A 19,136-nucleotide genomic window follows, 5' to 3' on the forward strand; every position below is an offset into this window, starting at 1 on the left:
TGTGGTAATGAGGTCATGTGGCATGGGTGTATTGTATGCATGCAGTCAAGGTGTAGAGCTGTGCAAGTGTGTTGTGTAAGCTTGGTGATGGTTATAATGTGGACAAGGTTGTGGTGCGGTGCTGTGAGGGGTGTGAGTGCAGTGCTTTTGGCGGTTCATACTCTTGTTGCGACTGGTTGATTAGGGGGATGATTCGTAGCTGATAGCATTGGATTGTGTCTGGTATGTGAGGGTGGAAGTTGGTGGATTACGTACCCCTTCTTGTGTTGCTTCCCTTCGGTATGGGATAGCACCACCCTCCCTGAGTGTTAGGTTGTTGAACATTGGCGGCTTGGATGTGTCTGCCTAGGCTGTGCATTGACCAGGCGCGTTGCATCCTGGTCCGGTGATTGGCAATCTGCGATCCCCTCCCCATCCTGTTTCCCCACATTTTGGTGTGTAGTTTGTTTTGGTGTGTAGTTTGTTTCCCCGCTTGGGTGTTTGTGCTAGGGTGTGGCAGGCCCTGTACCCGGGGGTGGCAGCTCTGGATGGAAGGTGGTCGGTTGTGGTGGAGGAATGCTGTGTTTGAGTGCAATGCTGCTGAAGGCTGCGACTGTGCATCTGAGGTGTTGTGGCGTGAACGGATGTGTAGGTATTTGTTGCTGTGCGTGTTGCTTTTGGGTGTGTATGACTTTCTGTATGAAAGGGAGATGTTGTGGTGTATGACTGTAGGAAGGGAGATGTTATAACGTGAGTTAGTCTTGTTCAGTCCTACTGGCCATGGATGCATGCTGATGGAATGTTGGTGAATGTATGATAGGCAGTTCAGAAGAATGCTGGGTGAGTGTTGTGTGTGGGTGTTCCATGAGTGTTAGTTGGGGGCCTGAGCTGGATGTGAGAGGATGGCCCTTGGTTGTCAGCCAGTATCTACTGATATATATCAATCTTTACCTGTCCATGTATCTTGTAATATACTCACAAGTAACTAGAACTGTACACATATACTTATGCATAATAAAGCATCCTGGATTCACTAGGTTGGCCAACTTTTTTATATCCTTTTGCGGGACACTTGCCCACAAGACGGTGATGACGTCACAGCAATATTCACGTTTGGCCGACCACATTTGTAATTGAAACAATGTATTGATGGATCTTTAACACCTGGCTTAATTCCAATGCAAATGGTTTGTCCTGGGGAGGTGATGGTCACGTTTTTTAACTGCAAACATGAGCATCCCAACCCCAGGAACAAAGCATTAGCATTGGAATGAAGACTGGTGTCAGAGCATTAGCAGCTCGACCTGGAGGCTCAAAAAAAGAACCGCAGCCGCGGATCCGCCCAGAGAAAGAAAGCAGAAGGTGGCAGCACTGTGGTGTGTAGATGGCCACTTCAGTTTGCAGAGTGGCTGTGCTGGATGCAGGTTGTCCAGACTTGCTGTCTCCCGAGAGTCACACTAAAGGGAACAAAGGAAGTCGAGACAACCTGCGTCCCGCACAGCAACTCTGCAAACTGAGAGACAGAGTCCCCAATTAAGGGAAAATCCCACAAAATACAGGACAGTTGGCCACCCTAGGATTCGCCTCAGAGGTTCCACAACTGGTCTGTGTACTAATGAACTGAACCCCATAAGGCATTTATAACAGAGACATGTCAAGTTTTATTAAATGAAAACAATGTTAACTTAATAATGTGCTTCCCAAAAAGCACATCATTTCATGCTTTGTTTATTACTCAGGTGGGCGGTTAATACTTTCTTGGGCGACAGAGGGTGCTAATGACTAAAACTGCCGCCTAGGTGGGGAAGGTCCCTCTTGCCACCATTCACCTCAACATTCTTCCTAGTGCGGTTCACAGAGACAGATTCCGGTTAGTAGTTCGCTTCCTCCTTAGAACCTATCTTACAGCGAAACCAACAAAGGACTAAAAGGGGCTGAATTTGAACTGTGTTCGTCTAGCTTTTTTAAAACGCAACATGATGCTGCTGTAGTTAAAGTTGTCGCCACCTACGAGTACACTAGTTTCCCTGTTCTATTTCTAACTTTTAAAACCTCAATTCGTTTTTTCTCAATTTTTAATACAAATTACGTCCAATAAATATCGTAAACCAATTAAACCTATCAATCATTACAAATCGTATACTCGTACATATATCACGTGGGCACGTTGTATTTGTAAAAGAAAAACTGTTGTCACTTTAAAAATAGTATTTTAAAGACAGTGACACAATTACAATATAGCAGCCAACAAAATTGTAGTTCTATGTTGTCTCGTCCGTCTTCTATCCATTTCTCTAGACTTGTCCTTTTTCACTTTTGGCAGTGCTTGCCCTGCCCGCTCCCCTCCTGTGCTGTCGCCCGGGGCAGCGGCCACAGGGCTCTGGGTTGGGAGTGGAGTTGGGTGCCGGAGTGGGACTAGCTCTGCGCTGCCCATATTCAAGTGCTACGCGCCGCACGTATCTGCGAGTGGCATCTGTGTTTAGAGCCGGCTAAGTGCCCCGCATCTTGCCCACCATGGCCGCCAGCGCCAAGCGCAAGCAGGAGGAGAAACACCTGAAACTACTACGTGAAATGACCAGCCTCCCGCATAACCGCAAATGCTTCGATTGCGACCAGCGTGGACCCACTTACGCGAACATGACAGTCGGCTCCTTCGTCTGTACGTCATGCTCCGGCATCCTGTGAGTCTTAGTGGGGAAGACAGGGTGAAGAAGATCTGAAAGCTTTAGGGGAACTGGTGGGAGAAGAAGGCAAAACTTAAGCTAAAGCAGCGCAGGAGTAAAGAATAGAGCATAGTGTAGAGTTACTACGAGCAATTATCGCTAGGTCTAAGAGACGTGTGCTTACAACTAAGGTTTACTTGTTTGTTACACATTTATTGTATTCATTTATTTGGCATTTCTATAACTTACTAAGCCCTTAGGCATCAAGGCACTTGTATATGTAATACAGTAACAATTCTGCAATATGAGGAATAAAGACTGCAAACAAAAAAACAGCACATACAAAAACATGTCAGCTAGGCTCTTGGTTGGTTTTCTTGGACTAGTTAGCTTCTTGTTACTACCTCGTACGGTGTATTGGTCTTGGGAGAAGAGCCATGTTTTGAGTCCTTTGCGGAATTGCGAAAGAAGGTTTGGCTCTTAATGAAAGTGGTAGCGCATTCCACTGTTTTGCTGCTACTATTTTGATACACATGTTCATCTTTTAGCAGAAACGTGTTGGTGAACACTTTTGAGACTGCTTTAAAGTGCAATCCCAGTGAGCGAGACTTTGAAGAGTTGAAAGGTGTCATTTTGTGGGAGATTTGTGTAAGATTGTGTTTTGTTACTGGGACTGTGGTCCTAGAGTCGAGTTGGACAGTGTATTCGTGGTTTAGGGAGTGGGTGCAAGAGCCTGTGTTGTAACTATCAGTTCTCCACCTGCGCCCCTAGAAGGCGGCCTGGCTAGAGGCACCATTGCCTATGGCTGTGTTGGCTGTACTTAATCCCTCCCGCTCCTTAAGAAGCAGAAGTGTAAAAGGAAGAGCCACTGAACTTTCCTTGTGCGATCATGAGGTAAGATAATTCTTTGTTATGCATTCTGCAGCACACTGGTAACACCCTTCCTGTACAAAAGCCACACCACCCCAGCGGCTCTTGAACTAGAGGTCGGTCCCTGGACTAGGAGAGTTTATGAAGTTGTTTGGCACCTTGTATGACACTTGGCATCTGTGACTTGGATTTAGTTTCCCTGCTGAAGTGTCAACCTATAACCCAAAAGGGACTGGCTTTCCAGGTCCCAAGGCATACGCTCGTTTTCAAAAATTGAGTAGCAGAGCTTGCTAATTAAATTTGTCTTGATTAGCAAACCCATTTGATAAGCAATGTTGGCCTAATATGTTGTCACCAGAAGTCATTTGTACCCATGGCATAAAATGAACATCGATACAGCATTTTCTTTTGAACTACTGAGGTAAGACTTTAGTGACATTAGTCAGACCTTGCAAATTCTTTAACATTACACTGCACCTGCAAGTCGAGTAACTTAGTGTACGTGCTTAACCTAAGGGAATTGCACAGCCTTTGGCAACGGATGACAAAAAATGTAAATGTGCTTTATGTAAAATGGTGCATGTCACTACAAACCCACTTTGTTTGGCACTCTGCTGCCACCCAGGTCAGGTCAGCCATGCACAGTGAACGTTTTATTTGATATTTACTGTAAAGTAAATGTAAACATATTCTAACATTCCCTGCAAATGGTTCTCGCCCTTCATAAAATCTAGTCGGCTAAGCGAGTGTGCAAGTAGACTTCGCAAGCCCTGGATGAGCGTCTGCAGATTGTTAAAGGTTAGCTGCATGAATGGTGACATGTATAGATGTGATAAAAGGCTCTGAAAACAGTATGTCCAGCTCTCTCCCCAGGTGCTAAAATATAATGCAATCATAATCATTGAGCAAAGCAAGTTCTGGAGGCTAACTATTGTGTATGGTAGTGCAGTAGATCTGTAGATGTACAGACTGCAAGGTACTATTGATCACTACTTTGTGTAAACATCTAGTAATCTTTGTGTATTCATTATGTAATTTGAAAGTAAGAGATTAAGAGTGGATGCTGTAGCAGGCAGAGAACTGGGCAAACTAGGTAGGTTATTGCAGTTTGCGGCCATCTCACTTTCAAGGTAGCTGGTCTAAAGCAACAGGGTCATAGAATATCAAGGGCTATGGAATTGGTTTATGGGTTGATCACCAGTTACACAGATGGTTGCAACCATCAAAAGTTACAGAACTAGTTTTGGCTTCAAAAGCATTTGGCTGTGTGATGATGTACATTGTCAATTTTTCACTAGTGAAAATGATGCATCTTGCCCAAAAAACTGAAATATATAGCTGACTCTGAAATTTAGATACACTAACCTAAAATGTACTGTAATGCATGGAGAAGACAATTCAGTGCTTTACAGTAGCAATACTGTTAAATAATTAATAATTACAACTTCAGTTTTTAGGAATGGAATTACAGGCTGCTTTTTAAAAAATAGTTGGCACATACTGGTCTTTGCCAGACAGGATATAGTCGGCTTAATAAAAGTATCATCTGATTTTCAATTATTTGAAAAAGAAAAACAAATTCTTGCCTAGCACTCCGACACAGGCCTTTGGCAGTTAAGTGTGGAGCAGATGATTACTCCATGAGGCCCCTTGAACTGGAGTGCACAGAGAAAAGAGGGTGGACAGAGACCCAAGGGCAAGAGGGGAATGCAGGGTGAGCTGTGCTTTCATTGAACATGGTTTCAATTTAATTAGCAAACCAATAGCATTGCCTAGCAAATTGCTATGCAACACTAACTGTATACCTTGAGGTCCAATGGGTGGGAGCTGAGGAGGGGGAGAGAAAAGGCCCAGATCATGAGAAAACAAAACGAGAAATAAAATCACCTTGAGAGAAAAGGAGTAGGCACAGGAGTATCAGTCTTGCCAAGACTGGGTGGGCGCACTATGGAAGAAGTCAGTCTTTTAATTTTTTTGGTCAGGGAAATTGGTTACTCTGAACGTATTGTCAAAGAAGGTTAAAAGACCTGACTAGCAACTTTAATGGCTTCCACGCTCCACCCTGATAATACCACTACAGTGGTAGACCGGTTGCAGCTGGTTCATTTGTAAAATGGAGGGCTGTAAATGTTTGCCTTGAATTCAACAGAGTGAGTGCTTCTGAACTAATCCAATAACGTTTGGCAGAATTTCCCCTTTGAAATTCTTTAAAATAATGGATTGGATTTGCTCATTTTATGGAATAAATCTCAGAAAAATTGGGTAGCAAAGTAGAATTTACACTCCGTTCTGCAGGGCAAGACATGAAAGACTCTAATAGGTACAAGGTCACCAACATTACACAGGAACATTGTAACTGGTGTTGAAACTAGCTGTTCCCAAAGACAAAAGTGGGAGTCGTCTCTGAACAGTATATGTCAGTATTGCCCCACTTTCAAGCAGATGTTGCCAAACCAGTTCATGAGGTCTGTCCCCCTTTCATGATTTTTGTGCCCAAAGAATGGTCTGAGAATGGCTTCAACAATATGCCATCATCGGTATTACCCAAATTGACCTTTTACAATTGACCTTTTGCACAATTGACCAAATTATAGTGGTCCTAATTTACCTTCTGCACAATTGACCTTTATATTATTTTAATTATTTTATATATGTATTGGGTTGGTTTTGAATTATAAATAATATAAGGGGATTGGGTGGGGGGCTGCAGGGGTTTTTGGATCGGGTGGAGGGTGCGGGGGGTTTCCCCCCTGCATATATGTCCTAATTGACCTTCTCAATTATGTCAATTCTCCCAAGGTCAATTCTCCCCAGGTCAATTGTGAAAAGGTCAATTAGTATAGAACCGTCATCATCACCTCATAAAACCCATCTTCATGCTGCCTGTCTCAACAATACATGCCTTTGATATCCACCTTTTGTGATGCTCGTGCCCAAATAAAATCCTGCATCCTGTCTCCATTTGCTTTTGCTGTCCCCAGTTCTGAGTCGTGCTGCTCTGTTGCCACAAACTGCACTCACACACATATAAAAATAAGTACATACAAACGCAATTTAGAAAACGTGCATGCAAACTTTAAAACGTATTTTTTTTTTCTTTGAGACTTGCAGCCCGGAATGGTTATTATTTCACAGCAGACATTGGGCAACTTGAGATCTCTTTAAGCTGCCCTACCCACATTAAGTCCAAGACAGACACCCCAGAAGGGTCTATGTGATGACCAATCTGCTTGTAGTCTTGACAAATGCAACATTTGCGCATCAAACAATTATCTTTATCGGTTAAGGATATTTTTGAGACAAAGTCGACCCCTGCATTGTTAGCCATGCCTGCTGCAAGGGGCAAGATACAATAAAAAGTCTGAGCTAGGGGAGCAGACTAACGCTTCAAATAGTGGCTTTGTCAATGGCTTGTTTATGGTGCGTGTACATCTGCATTTTGTCATAATCCCATATCAGAATGGGTGATGCTACAGTTGAAAAAGTGCAAAATAAACTCCTGATTTACAACGGTGTTCTTTTAAGAGTTTAAGACCCCCACACCAAAAAAAATGTGCAGTGAGGGCACTTAAATATAGAGATTGTTTGTAACAAATTTCCAGCTTGCTCTTTTTCATGATATTAGGAACACCCAAATATACGCATAAATGCAAACTCTTTTTTTTTGTATGTCGTGGTAGTGGACACAATGGATTTAAATAAAACTTTGAAAATCGTTATATTGTATTACTTTTTGTCTTGGTAGTAGGCATGGGTATAGTAGGGTATACAGGTCTTTCATTTGGAAATGTACCATCACTGAGCTAATTGATTAAACACTCAAGCCTAAGGACGGCGCTAACAAAAGAAACGTTTTATAAAGGAAATTGAGTGGCCATTGCTGAGGGGCCTTTTCTTATCTGCATTCTGTCCTGCTGATGGTAGCCCTGAAGGCGAGCATTCTCCTTCAACAAAAGCCCAACAATGGGATGAGGAGGATGCAGCCAGTATTGCTTCCCTTTAACAGGGAATTAAGTTAACAGGGCATTGTTAAAGACAAGTCTGAAAATGTAGCACCCTGGGGCTGCTGAATAATGAATTACTGGGAAACTTTCTCCCATCTGCATCGCTCTCCTGACGCGTCAGTAGCGGGGGGAAAGTCCTTCTGTGGAAACTGCAACAAATCTACCTTTTGGCCTTGCCCCGCGTGGGCGACCATGTTGTCAGTCTTAGACAAATCTCCTAGGGGGGTGTGGATCACTATGCCCCCCCGCTCTTGTATCTCGGGGCCTTTGCGCACTGTATTACTCCTAGATTACTCCCTAGTTACTCCTATGGACACACTAACGTAAGACACAAAGAAAACACATGAATCGATTCAACAATAGAAACACTTTGATTCATACATAGCAATGCATGATGCAAACACTACTGTAATGCAAATCTCAAATTTGCACCTTTTTATGCTTTTGGTGCAAATCGACCATACAATGTAATAACTGTAAGCCTTACAGGCTTCTAATGCAAGCAATCTAATAGCAACTCCATTCTGCACCATACTTCACACTCTCTCTCTCTTAGACAAACCCTGTCTGATTACCCATCTATCGTGTCAGCCAAAGCTCTGTGTGAGTGTCTGTTCTAATTCCCCATGCACGTGTCTTATTCAACAATACTCCCCTTTTGCTCTGTGTTGCTCTGTCTCTCCTCTCCAGCTAACTCTTCAACCAGCCAGCCAGTCAGTCGGGGCCAGGCCTCTCTCTGCTAGATCGATCTCATCAGAATCTGCTGCACCCAAAACCGCTTCCCGAAGTACATCCAATCACTCCCAAACGCCTCTCCAAGTCATCTCCTCTCTGAGTGTGTGTGTGTCCTCTCCAACCCCACTAGTATCTCGAACTACCAACTCCCTCTCTAAGAGACAAGACCAGCAGAGAGCAGCCACTCAAATCTCAGAGCCTCACTTCTCATTATACTGTTCAGTGACATATACATATCCATGATTACATGTCTCTCTAAGCTAAATTGCATCTTTTTCTGTCTGTCAGCATTTCTAAATGTGAGCAGTGCCTAAAAGTCTGTGATGCATGTCTTGTACTTTTCAATCACTGCGTGTTCTGGTCAATCACTGTGTGTTCTTGTCATCGTGACATTTGTAATATCTATACCATATCTTCTTATGTCTGCGGTACAAAACACCATCTTACCATCTCCTCAAATTTCTCCATTCATTCCCTCTCTCCTTGCATGTCTCTGCCTACAAAAGCTCTCCCTCTCCATGGTGCTGCCTGCCCCCACCATCTCTGTCTGCGAAGCACCAGCCCAGGCTGATATGGCCTCCATCCCTATCCAATCGGACAAAAGTCGCGTTATCTGTCTGCCAAGCAAACTGTTTACGCTTACTTTGTACACTGTGACTCATAACAACTTCCGCACTCCGCAGCGCTTCTTTGTGTCTTCATTCAGGATGGCTTAGGAGCCAGCTACATGCTCTGTCTAGCGTTTACTCTTTCTCTCGCAAACCCAAGCGCTATCTATAATGCTTCAATGCATATTCTAAGTGCACTCATGCATGGTGTGTCTCTACATGCATACATAATAACATATCTCTACATGGCACTTCAAATATAACAGGCCTCATTCTATAGCAAATGCATACAAATATGTGGATAGTCTAATGTCACTACTAATCAGAATGTATGATGGATAACTGTATCCCTAAATGGGTAATGATTCTCTAATAATGGGTAATGATTCTGTAATGATAACAAGCTTCTCCATACTATCTGGTTTCACACTCCCAGCTCAAATCTCCCATTTGTATGGTCTCACCCCCAAGTCGGTACGCTGCTGAGTAAGACATATGTTAAAAGAAAGGAGGAGCAGACAGAACATGGGAAGGAAAGAAAACCACCAGAATGCCTGGGGATGAAATAAAAAAGATAGATGAAGAAACCTAGATAGAGAAGACCCAGAGAAAATGAGTTTTTAAAGAGGGCAGGCAACAGCCTTGAGAGGAGATGAAAAGATAGGTAGATGATGAAAAAAAGAATAGAACAAAAAAGCGAAGGGGTAAAGGGATTTAGCATGGGTAAGGGGGAAGACATTGAGGAGGGGGAAAGGGTCCATAGGTAGAAAGAGGAGGGGGAAACCTCAAGCAAGGGAACGGGGTAAGGAAGGTGATGAGCATGTGGATGAAAGGGAAAACGAAATGAAGTAGTACTGGAAGAAACGGGACGAGAAGGTAAATAGGATGGAAGGTGGGTGAAGAATAGGAAGAAACAAAAAAGAAGTACAAAGGGAAAGGAAGCAGGGGTTAACGTTGTACAGAGATACAAGAAGAAATGTCAGAGAGGTGGAGGTTGGAGGGCATATATCCTGGGTTAAGTAGTACAGCTAGAAGAGAGGAGGGAAACTGGGTGATAGAGAAGTATTAAAATCGGGTTACAGCTGGAGGTGAGGCACTGGGAGAGATGTCAGACGTTGAACTGGGTAGAGTAGGCTTGTCACAAAGGGCATGGATACATCACAAATGACAGAATGGTTGAGAGAGAAAGGAGAGAGTGAGTGAAGAATGATAGCCTGGAGGAAATGTACGAGTTCTGTTGCTGTTAGTGTAAACTTGAAATGCTGTAGCTCATTGCGGTAGGGGAAGTGTGTACTATTTCAGTGCAGGTCATACCTTTTTTAGTTTGGGGGAAGTTTATCCTGCCATACCCTGGGTATTTTTTGCGACATTAAAAACGGTCTCAGCATGCCCCTGGTGCCAAAAGACTGAACCCCAAAGCCTTTGCCAGTTCCATTTCAATCTTTACCCGTCATAGAGGTACCACTTTCAAGGAACGGGATGGACATGATGGGTCCCTTGGAGCCTTCCAAACTGGGCAACCGGTATATACGAGTCATCTTGGATTATGCCAACCGCTATCCTGAAGCTTTCCCTTTACAAAGCAATACCACCCAACAAATATTGAAATACCTGATCCCTTTCTTCTCACAGGGGGCTTCCCGAAAGAAATCCATACTGATCAAGGCACAAGTTTTATGAGTAAAGTTATGGCTGAGGTGAAGTCCTTCAAATTAAGACACTCAGAGCGTCTGTTTATCACCCACAGACTGATGTCCTGGTCAAATGATTTAAAAGGATTCTGAAGAATCTGGTTGAGGCAAGCCAAAAAGAATTGGGACATGATGGTGCCTTGGGTATTGTTTGCCATAACAAAAGCTGCCAAGTTCTCTGGGGTTTTCACCCTTTGAATTGCTATATGGCAGAGATCCCAGAGACATACTAGACATGCTTAAAGAGACTTTGGGAGGAGGGAGAAGAAGCTATTCTCCCACTATCTGCGCAATACACATTAAGGAACACATGGTGCTGTTAAGAAATATAGTAAACTCCAAACTAGCAAGGCTCAAGAAAAACGGAAGGTTTACTATGATAGAAAGACAACCCCTCGCACTTTCCCAATAGGGAAAAAAGTCATGGTTCTACTTCCCACGCCAGAAAACCAAATGTTGTACCGTTGCACAGTCCCTATGATATCCTGGTACATACCAGACCATTTAACTACTGGGGCTCCCAACCGGACCAACAACTAAATGTCAGCATTTACCATATCAATCTCCTGAAGGGGTAGAAACGAGATCCAGCTGAGTCAACATCTGCGGTAATGGCTAGTTTGTTTTCCCAAGAAGGAGACCGTTTAAATCTAGTCCCTAATGACCTCTCTTCCCAATATCAGCAGGGTAATTCAGGTTCTCCTGATCCAATGCGTTTTGACACATGCCGGTAACGGCAAAAGGTTTCTATCGCCATACTCGCCCTCCCCCACCTTAGGAAAGGTCATAAGTCTAAGACTGTACCGGATACTGGAACCTCGCAGGGAAGTAATCATTCAGGAGTTGGAGAAGATGTTGGCTGAGGATATCATAGCAGATCAGCAGATGTTCACACACTTGCGGAACACTCCGTCCCCTGCACACCTATTTGTATTGTAAACCAAACAAATTCTTTTTTACGTATTCAATAATTGACCAAAATTCATTTTTTTCTAAAAGTAATAGAAGTTTATTTGTACTTTTCAAAAAAATAATCTGTTTACAATCGTACAGATTCAACTCCAAATTCTCAAATATCCAGAATTGCATTAGTCACATTTTTATCTTCGACCCAGAGACATTGTAAATGCATATAGAAATGGTTTCTTGATGTCTTGTGGTTTGCTCTAGTCGTTTCTGGAAATGAGGCCTCCCTTTATCAGGAGCTGTCTGTTTAATTTCATTCTATTCCAGTTTCATCTATGGGAAAAATTAATAGAAATACCTTTTTATTGTTATTATTCAATTCTTACTTTGTCAATTCTTAATATTTCTGTCATGATTCTTATATTGCTAATCACCTGGATGTGTTCTGTTTCAACTTCTATGTTTTTCAATGTAATATCTTCTATGTCAGGAATATCCTTAGGAAGAAATGAATCTTACTTATTACAAATGACCCCCTTTTCACTGTATTGTATCATAGAAAGCTTATATTTAGCATAAAAAGGTTATATTTTTATGTGGGGGATGTTTACCATTACCTGTGTACATGTGGTAATGGTTTCCCAATGGTGCGTTTGTTAGATTTCTCCCTTCAGATTTGGCTTGTCACATACAGCTGAATGTGCTGTCACGCTCCATCTGTCGCTTATAAAGCCCCAAATGGGTCTCCTGTGGATGGAATTAGGGTAGGGTTTACTGAGCCCATAGTTATACTAAACATCTTACTGTTCCCAGCGTTTGCCCGCTTATGCCTACTTATGAGCGCTCGTAAAATCCGCCCTGTGCCTTGTATTGAAACCATCACTGACCGCAATGTTTAATGACGTTATTGCAATATTTTTTGATGCGTGATCGCCTCCTTTATGATGCTAGGTAATGGATATTTAAATTCTGTGATGATTACGCGGTTGTCCCATTGAAAGTTTGCATTTTATCATTACTCTTAGTTCATTATTGCAAATATGATTCCAAGTTATCAAATATATATTTACCATTCTGATGCTGAAAGAATCTATTGAGTTGAAATTCAAATTCCAGATTTGTAACCAACCATTGCTTTGCCGAACGTAATCATTGTCTCAATTCCAGGATTATTAACTTGGTATCCAACCTAAATGATTGAAAGCCACTATTGCTTTTTGTTTTCCATTGTGGTGAATCCAATGATTGTTTGGATTCCATGGTTATCTAAACTAAATTGTATGAAACAACATTTGCTTTGCTAATCCATTATGGTGGTGTATGTGTGAGGGGGCACTGTTGCACCATCCACATGTTTATCAATTGAATCATGCTCACACTCTATAGTCCACCATAACATGTTGCATTAGATAATGTAATTGTGCCTTCAGTTTAAAAAAATGACATTTCTATCCATGATGATTACTACTTTAGATTTTTCAATAGTTTTTTGATATCATACATTTGTCTTTTGGAACATATCACAGTATGTATTGCTGCAAATTGTTTATTTAATTAGTGTGTACCGTCATTATCTCAGGAGTTGGAACAGACAATCCCCCTACAGGTTTTATAGAAAAGCTCCCAAGTTGAACTCATTATTTCCGTCGGGTGCTAAACTCCCCAACCTCTCAATCAAGTACTTCTAGTACTGTTACTTGAGGATATCATAGAACCATCTAAGAGTCCATGGTCCTCGCCGATAGTCTTGGTGGCTGAGCCAAATCAGTTGTGGCGGTTTGGTATTGACTTTTGTAACTTAAATGCGGTGCCCGAGTTAGATAATTATCCGATTTGGTAAAATTGATGACCTAAATCGACCGCCAAATATATCTCCACGGGTTGATCTGACTATGGGCTATTGGCAAGTCCCTCAGAACCCTGATAAGGTGGAAACTGCGTTCTCCACTCGAGAGGATTGTTTCACTTTAAGGTTCTTCTCTTTGGGCTCCACGGAGCACTGGAAACCTTCCAAAGGACGATGGACCAAATCTTACAGCCTTACTCGAATTTCTGCAGGGCCTATTTTGACAACACTGTCATACATGGTAAGTTGTGGGAAGAACATATGTTGCATCTATATCAGATAGTTAGAGCCTTGCGTAATGGTGGATTAACTGCCAAACCTGAAGAAGTGCCATCTGGCCCAGTTGGCAGTTAAATACCTAGGCTTCTTCGTTGGCAACAGCACCGTCCAACCACAGCTAGAACAAGTGAAGGCAGTCAAGGAGACCTAAGGGCCTTTTTAGGACTTGCAGAGTATTTTGGAAGATGTATACCTTCCTACCGTTCCTATCTCGCAACTCGCTGCGTGGAAACACCTACCATCTCCAAGATGGCGGCCTCGTTCGTGCCTATCTGAAAAGCACTCTCGGCTGCATCAACACACAGCTGATTGGTTTACTGTACCTATTTGGGTCCAATAATCAAAGGCCCTGTCAGTGCCTGTCCGGGCCTCCTTAGCCTAGGAGCACGTCTCTCTGCCCTTATCATTGAAAGCTAGGTCCCAGGCTCTGCGCCATTACAACGCCCTACTCGAGCAACATCATCCTGATGATTTATACCCAGTGTTAGGCAGAATCACATGCCGTACCCTTGGGGAACACAATATGCAATTAAGACTACAAGTGTCAGTACAATTTTACCTTTGGTACAAGCCTGTACTACACAGCTATGTGGTAGCAGTGGCAGAGCAGCCAGACTTATCTCAAGAGTTGAGTGAGCAGTAGAACAAGTTACACATAGGACCAACAAATACATTGATTCAAACAAACACTTTACTGAAGGTTTCTTGGTAAAAGAATATACATTTATTTACACAGTCAGTTTGAAAACATTACACTAGCAAGAGCAGCTCAATATCACACACTAATACACAACAAATACACAACCAATAAGTACTGAACAAGTTCAGCTCCCCTGAGGTGGGAGCAAAATGGCACTTCAGATACTTTTAAAAAGGGGTAAAAAGACAAGGTTACAAGAATCAACAGCACAAATACTTTCATAGGCAGGGCAAAGGGTTTCAGGGCAAAGGGTTTCAGTAAACTACAACCAGCAATTCAGTTCATAGGCCTCGGCCAAAGTCAATGGTTCATAGTCTTTGTATAGGATAGCACAGTTCTCGTAGTAAACGGTTAAGTCTTTCCCACGGATTTCAGAAGAATTTGGTTAGGCGAAAAGTTAGACGAATGTTTAGGGAAGGACAAGCCTTCGAAGTCGAAAGTTTCACAAACTTTGACCGTGGTTTGAAAAGATTTCCTCCGCGCGTTTGCACAGTACCTTTTTTTTAAAGTGAAGAAGAGCTGTAGCTGATGCAGTTGTTCCTGGAAGTCTGAGCAGATCTCGCTGTTACTGAGCTTCAGTTGTGGGGACAAGGAGGACGTCGGGAGATTCCTGCACTGCCCAGGGATGAGGCCACAAGCTTGGCAAAACGAGTGACCACAAACTGGTATCCTTCCCATTGGCTATCTGGTTTTCCACCGCACTCTGCAGAAAATTCGACCAGAATAGGACGGTGTCCAGGTGGCTTGTGAGTTGGTTGTTCCCACCAAACTCAAGGGAAGAAGTTAACCTTGAAGGGCTTCTCTGTCGATGGAGTTTCAGGCAATTCGGACCTGCAGCAGGGCTTCACCGGTCATCCAGGAGTTCCAGCAGTCCTCTTCCTTCAGCTCATCTTCTGTTTTTTCATTCCAGTGGTCGACTGTGCTTTCCAAGTCCCAGAGACGTGTTTTATTTATTTATTTATTTAAATAAAAATGTAATACATTTTTATTGGGTTTTACGAGTATACGCAACATCAACATTGCATTATTCAGTGATGGTAACACTACAGTTTGCACCGTCAGTTAGGACTGTTTCAGTGGCGCTGTTCCGATTTGCTTGTGTCCATCCCCTTCCACATCGCCAGGAGAGGCCTCATATGCCCTGAATTCTCCCCTCCTGCTCTTTAGTTTAGTTGTTTGCACTGCCTTGAAGCCATCTCGTTAGTGGGGGTCTTCTAGTAAGTGCTGGAAACATTTCTGCGTAGTCCATAAATGGGGCCCATATATTTAGAGCATTGTTCAGAAGGCCCGAGTGGATTGCTGTGACCTTTTTTGCGACCGCTCTGTCCCAGCATTTGGACCATTGCAGCTGAGGGTCCGTCTGCGCTTTTCCACAGCCGAGCCATTGCAATTTTTGCTGCCAGCAGTAGGTGCGTGCACAGGTGAGGGATGGGGCCTGAGATCGGGAAAGCTCCTCCCCACTCCCCCTCCCACTCCCCCTGTTTCGCCCAAGAGGATTATGCTGGGGTCCCAGGGGATGGATAACCCGGTAATTTCCTTGATGTGGTTCATTACCTCTTTCCAATAGGCCTCTGCTTTCGGGCAGGCCCAGACCATGTGGAACAGGGTGCCTCAGGTGGGGCATCCGTGCCAGCAGTTCGCGGGGATATCGGGGTTGGACTTGTTTAGTTGAACTGGAGTGACGTAATGCCTGTAGCAGAGTTTGTAGCCCCCTTCCCTGTTCGTAATGCATTGTGTGCTTTTATGTAGTCTAGTCCAGATTTCCCCCCCAATCCTCAACATCGAGTTCCCGGCCCAGGTCTTTCTCCCATTCGAGCATATATCTTTCTTTTTTAGAGGGGTCTGATCTGTCCAAGAGCCGATAGAGTGCTGAGATCCTACCTCTGGCGGCTGGGGATGTTAGAGAGAGTTCCAACGCCGTTAGCTCTCTAGCGCTTTTCTTCCTAACCCCTCTGTCGGACAACCAGTGCCGAATTTGGGCATAATGGAATCTCTCACGTTCACTCACACCGAATTTTATCTTGCATCTCTCGAATGATATGGGTCCCTCTTCCAGGAAGTCCATCACTTTTAATAGACCCCCCCTCTTTCCAGGGTTCGAAGCCAAGCGGTGGATTGCCTGCTGAGAATTCGGGATTGTTCCAAATGGGGGTGAGAGGGCCTAATGTACCCCGGACACCCCACTTCCTGGCTGCAGCTTTCCAACTGCGGGCGGTTGTGCTTGTTGCGGTCAAGGGGGCCCGTTCCTCTGGGGTTTTATATTTGGCAGGTGTGGGAGATCCGATGGAGCAGCTGGGCACCAGGCCTCCTTCAGCTGGTTCCATATCGGGTGATTTTCCGTTTGGGCCCAGGTGTATGCATGGGAAAGCTGTGCTGCATGGGCATACCTAGCCACCTCGGGCACTCCCATCCCCCCCCCCTGTGCTTTCCCCCGCACTATGATCTTCGTTCCTATTCGAGGGTCCACCCCCCCTCCCCGACAAATTCCTGTATTTTCTTTTGCAGGGAGGTCAGAGCGGAATTCGGGATGTGAACCGGGTGTGCTGTGCAATAGTACAGCCACCTGGGAATTATTTATTTATTCTAAATATTTTATTGATTTTATATTTTAGAAAACCAAACAACACACAACACAATACAACTGTTAATTATTTACAGAAACACAAAAAAAAAAAAATACGAAAAAACTCCCCCCACCCCCCATCAAGCCAGAGCCGGCTCCCTTGTATCCTCAGTCGGGGCACTGTCAGGTGGAACATTGTCCGTGGGCCCATCTTCCGAATTCTCAGATTCGTCCAAACCCTGTTGTGGGTTGGTCATAGAGGCCACCAATTGTCGCCAGGCCAGCAAGGGCCCTATCTCCTCCCCGCCCCCTCTAGTGACCGCTTCAAACCATACCACGGATTCAGCCTCCGCCCACCATAGTTCCACTCTCGGCCTGCGAGCCGATTTCCAGTTCATGGCAATCCTGCGTTTGGCCAGTACATATGGCAGGTCCCTCAGCTTGCTCAGGTGCCTAAAGTGTCTGGGCCTGGGGAAGATCCCAAGCATACACGACCAGGCAGATCCCACGTCCAACACCACTCCCCCACCTGCGAGCTTCATCTTAACCTCCTCCCAAAATCTATACACTTCCGGGCAGGCCCAAAACATGTGTAGCAACCCAGCGTCCACCTCCCCACACCTGGGGCATTTTTGAGTGATCGAGCCACCGAACCGTGTGATCTTCTGGGGAGTCAGGTAGGCCCTGTGAGTAATGTAGAACTGGAGTTGTTGGAGCCGTGCATTTCGGGACACCTTTTTATGATACCCCAGGACCCTCTTCCACTGACCCTCCGTCATGAGTCCACCTATCTCCTCCTCCCATTCAAGCCTCAGTTGGGGCAACTCTTTCCCAGCCTTCGTTCTGAGGAGTTCGTATATCCGTGATATTTCATGCCCGCCCTCTGAGACATCATACATAGTTTCAAGGGTGGCATCGGGATCATCTGCCAGTGCCGTCACCGGCCATCTCTCTCTTATTCGTTGCGCTAGCCTGGCATAGGTGATGTACTGGCCTATGTGCACCCCCGTCTCATCCTGCAACTTTTGGAAGTCCAACACCTCCCCCTCCCGCCATATGTCCCCGAGCGTGGCCAGGCCCACCGGCTCCCAGTGCCTACGGACAGACTGAAACAGTTGGGAGTCATTTTCGCACAGGGCCACCAGCGGGACCTGCCAAGATAGCGGTTCTGGCTCCCCCATCAGTTTCCACGTTCTGTGCCAGACCTCCCATCCCAACCTCAATAGCCGCCCTCTTCCCGTCAGTTTATTCCTTTGTAGCCACACCACCTCTCTCAGGAAGTATGGGGCCGCATCCTCCCGCAACAACCTAGATTCCGCCGAATCTTCATCAGACAACCACCTGGCCACATACAACAGCTGCCCCGCCAGATAATATAGTTCGAAGTTGGGCAAGCCTATACCCCCCTTCTCGTACGGGTTCTGGAGCTTCCACAGAGCCACCTTATTTCTGGAGTTACCCCACACGAAGCCTCTACACATACTATGAAGTCGTACAAATAGGCTCTTGGGGATCAAATGCGGGACGTTCACGAAGAAATGCAGGAGTCTGGGAAGGACCACCATTTTCAGCAAAGCCGCCCTCCCCATCATGGACAGGGGCAATCTGGACCAGAATGTCATGCTATTCCTGACCCCCTCTATGGCTCTCTCTTTGTTATGCTTGTGTACCGCTTCAATCCGGTGGTAAATATTTACCCCAGGTACCTAAACGTGTCGGTCCGCCATGGTATTGGCAACACAGGCAGCCTCTCCAGCGGGACGTCCCTGTACCCGCCCAGAGGGAACAGGCTAGATTTCCTGGGGTTCACTGATATGCCCAAGAGGACAGCATAATGATCCAGTACTTCCAGTACGTACTGCAGGTTCTCCTCCGGGTAGCGTAAGTAAAGCAGCATATCCGCATAGAGAGATATTAAGTGGCTGCCGCTGGCGGTGTCAATGACCACCTCTCCGTATTGTTGCCGCAGGCATATCGCCAGCGGCTCCAGCGCGAGTATATATAACATGGGTGACCAAGGGCATCCCTGCTTGGTTCCCCTGCTGAGTTGCCAGGCATCCGAGACCGTAGCCCCAGTCTTGACCCTTGCCACCGGGCTGCTATATAACAACTGGGCCCATCTGATATACCCAGGGCCCACGCCGTATCCCTGCAGGGCCGCTTTCAGCCAAGACCATCTCACTGAATCAAAGGCCTTGACCGCATCCAGCGACACTACCGCCATCTCGCCCATGTCATCCTTAGTATGGTCGATAACATGGTGCAGCCTCCTATGGTTATCGCTGATATTCC

The 19,136-nt window shown here is 44.9% G+C and overlaps 1 protein-coding gene across 12 annotated transcripts in view; it reads left to right on the forward strand.

Annotated features, from left to right (window-relative positions):
- The first annotated feature begins 2,242 nt into the window (after positions 1-2,242).
- Positions 2,243-19,136, forward strand: part of AGFG1 (ArfGAP with FG repeats 1) — a 1,171,945-nt gene continuing 1,155,051 nt past the window's right edge. For 4 of the 12 annotated variants that reach the window (XM_069618211.1, XM_069618212.1, XM_069618216.1 and 1 more), the window contains exon 1: positions 2,292-2,660. In XM_069618211.1, coding sequence (XP_069474312.1) covers positions 2,494-2,660 — 167 coding nt within the window. In that variant the 5' untranslated portion in view covers positions 2,292-2,493. Of the gene's footprint in view, positions 2,661-19,136 lie in introns of all 12 variants that reach the window. The other 8 variants (XM_069618218.1, XM_069618217.1, XM_069618221.1 and 5 more) reach the window with 5 other exon arrangements.

This window comes from Ambystoma mexicanum, chromosome 10 (genome assembly GCF_040938575.1).
Source record: "Ambystoma mexicanum isolate Mex_15411 chromosome 10, UKY_AmexF1_1, whole genome shotgun sequence".
NCBI lineage: Eukaryota > Metazoa > Chordata > Amphibia > Caudata > Ambystomatidae > Ambystoma > Ambystoma mexicanum.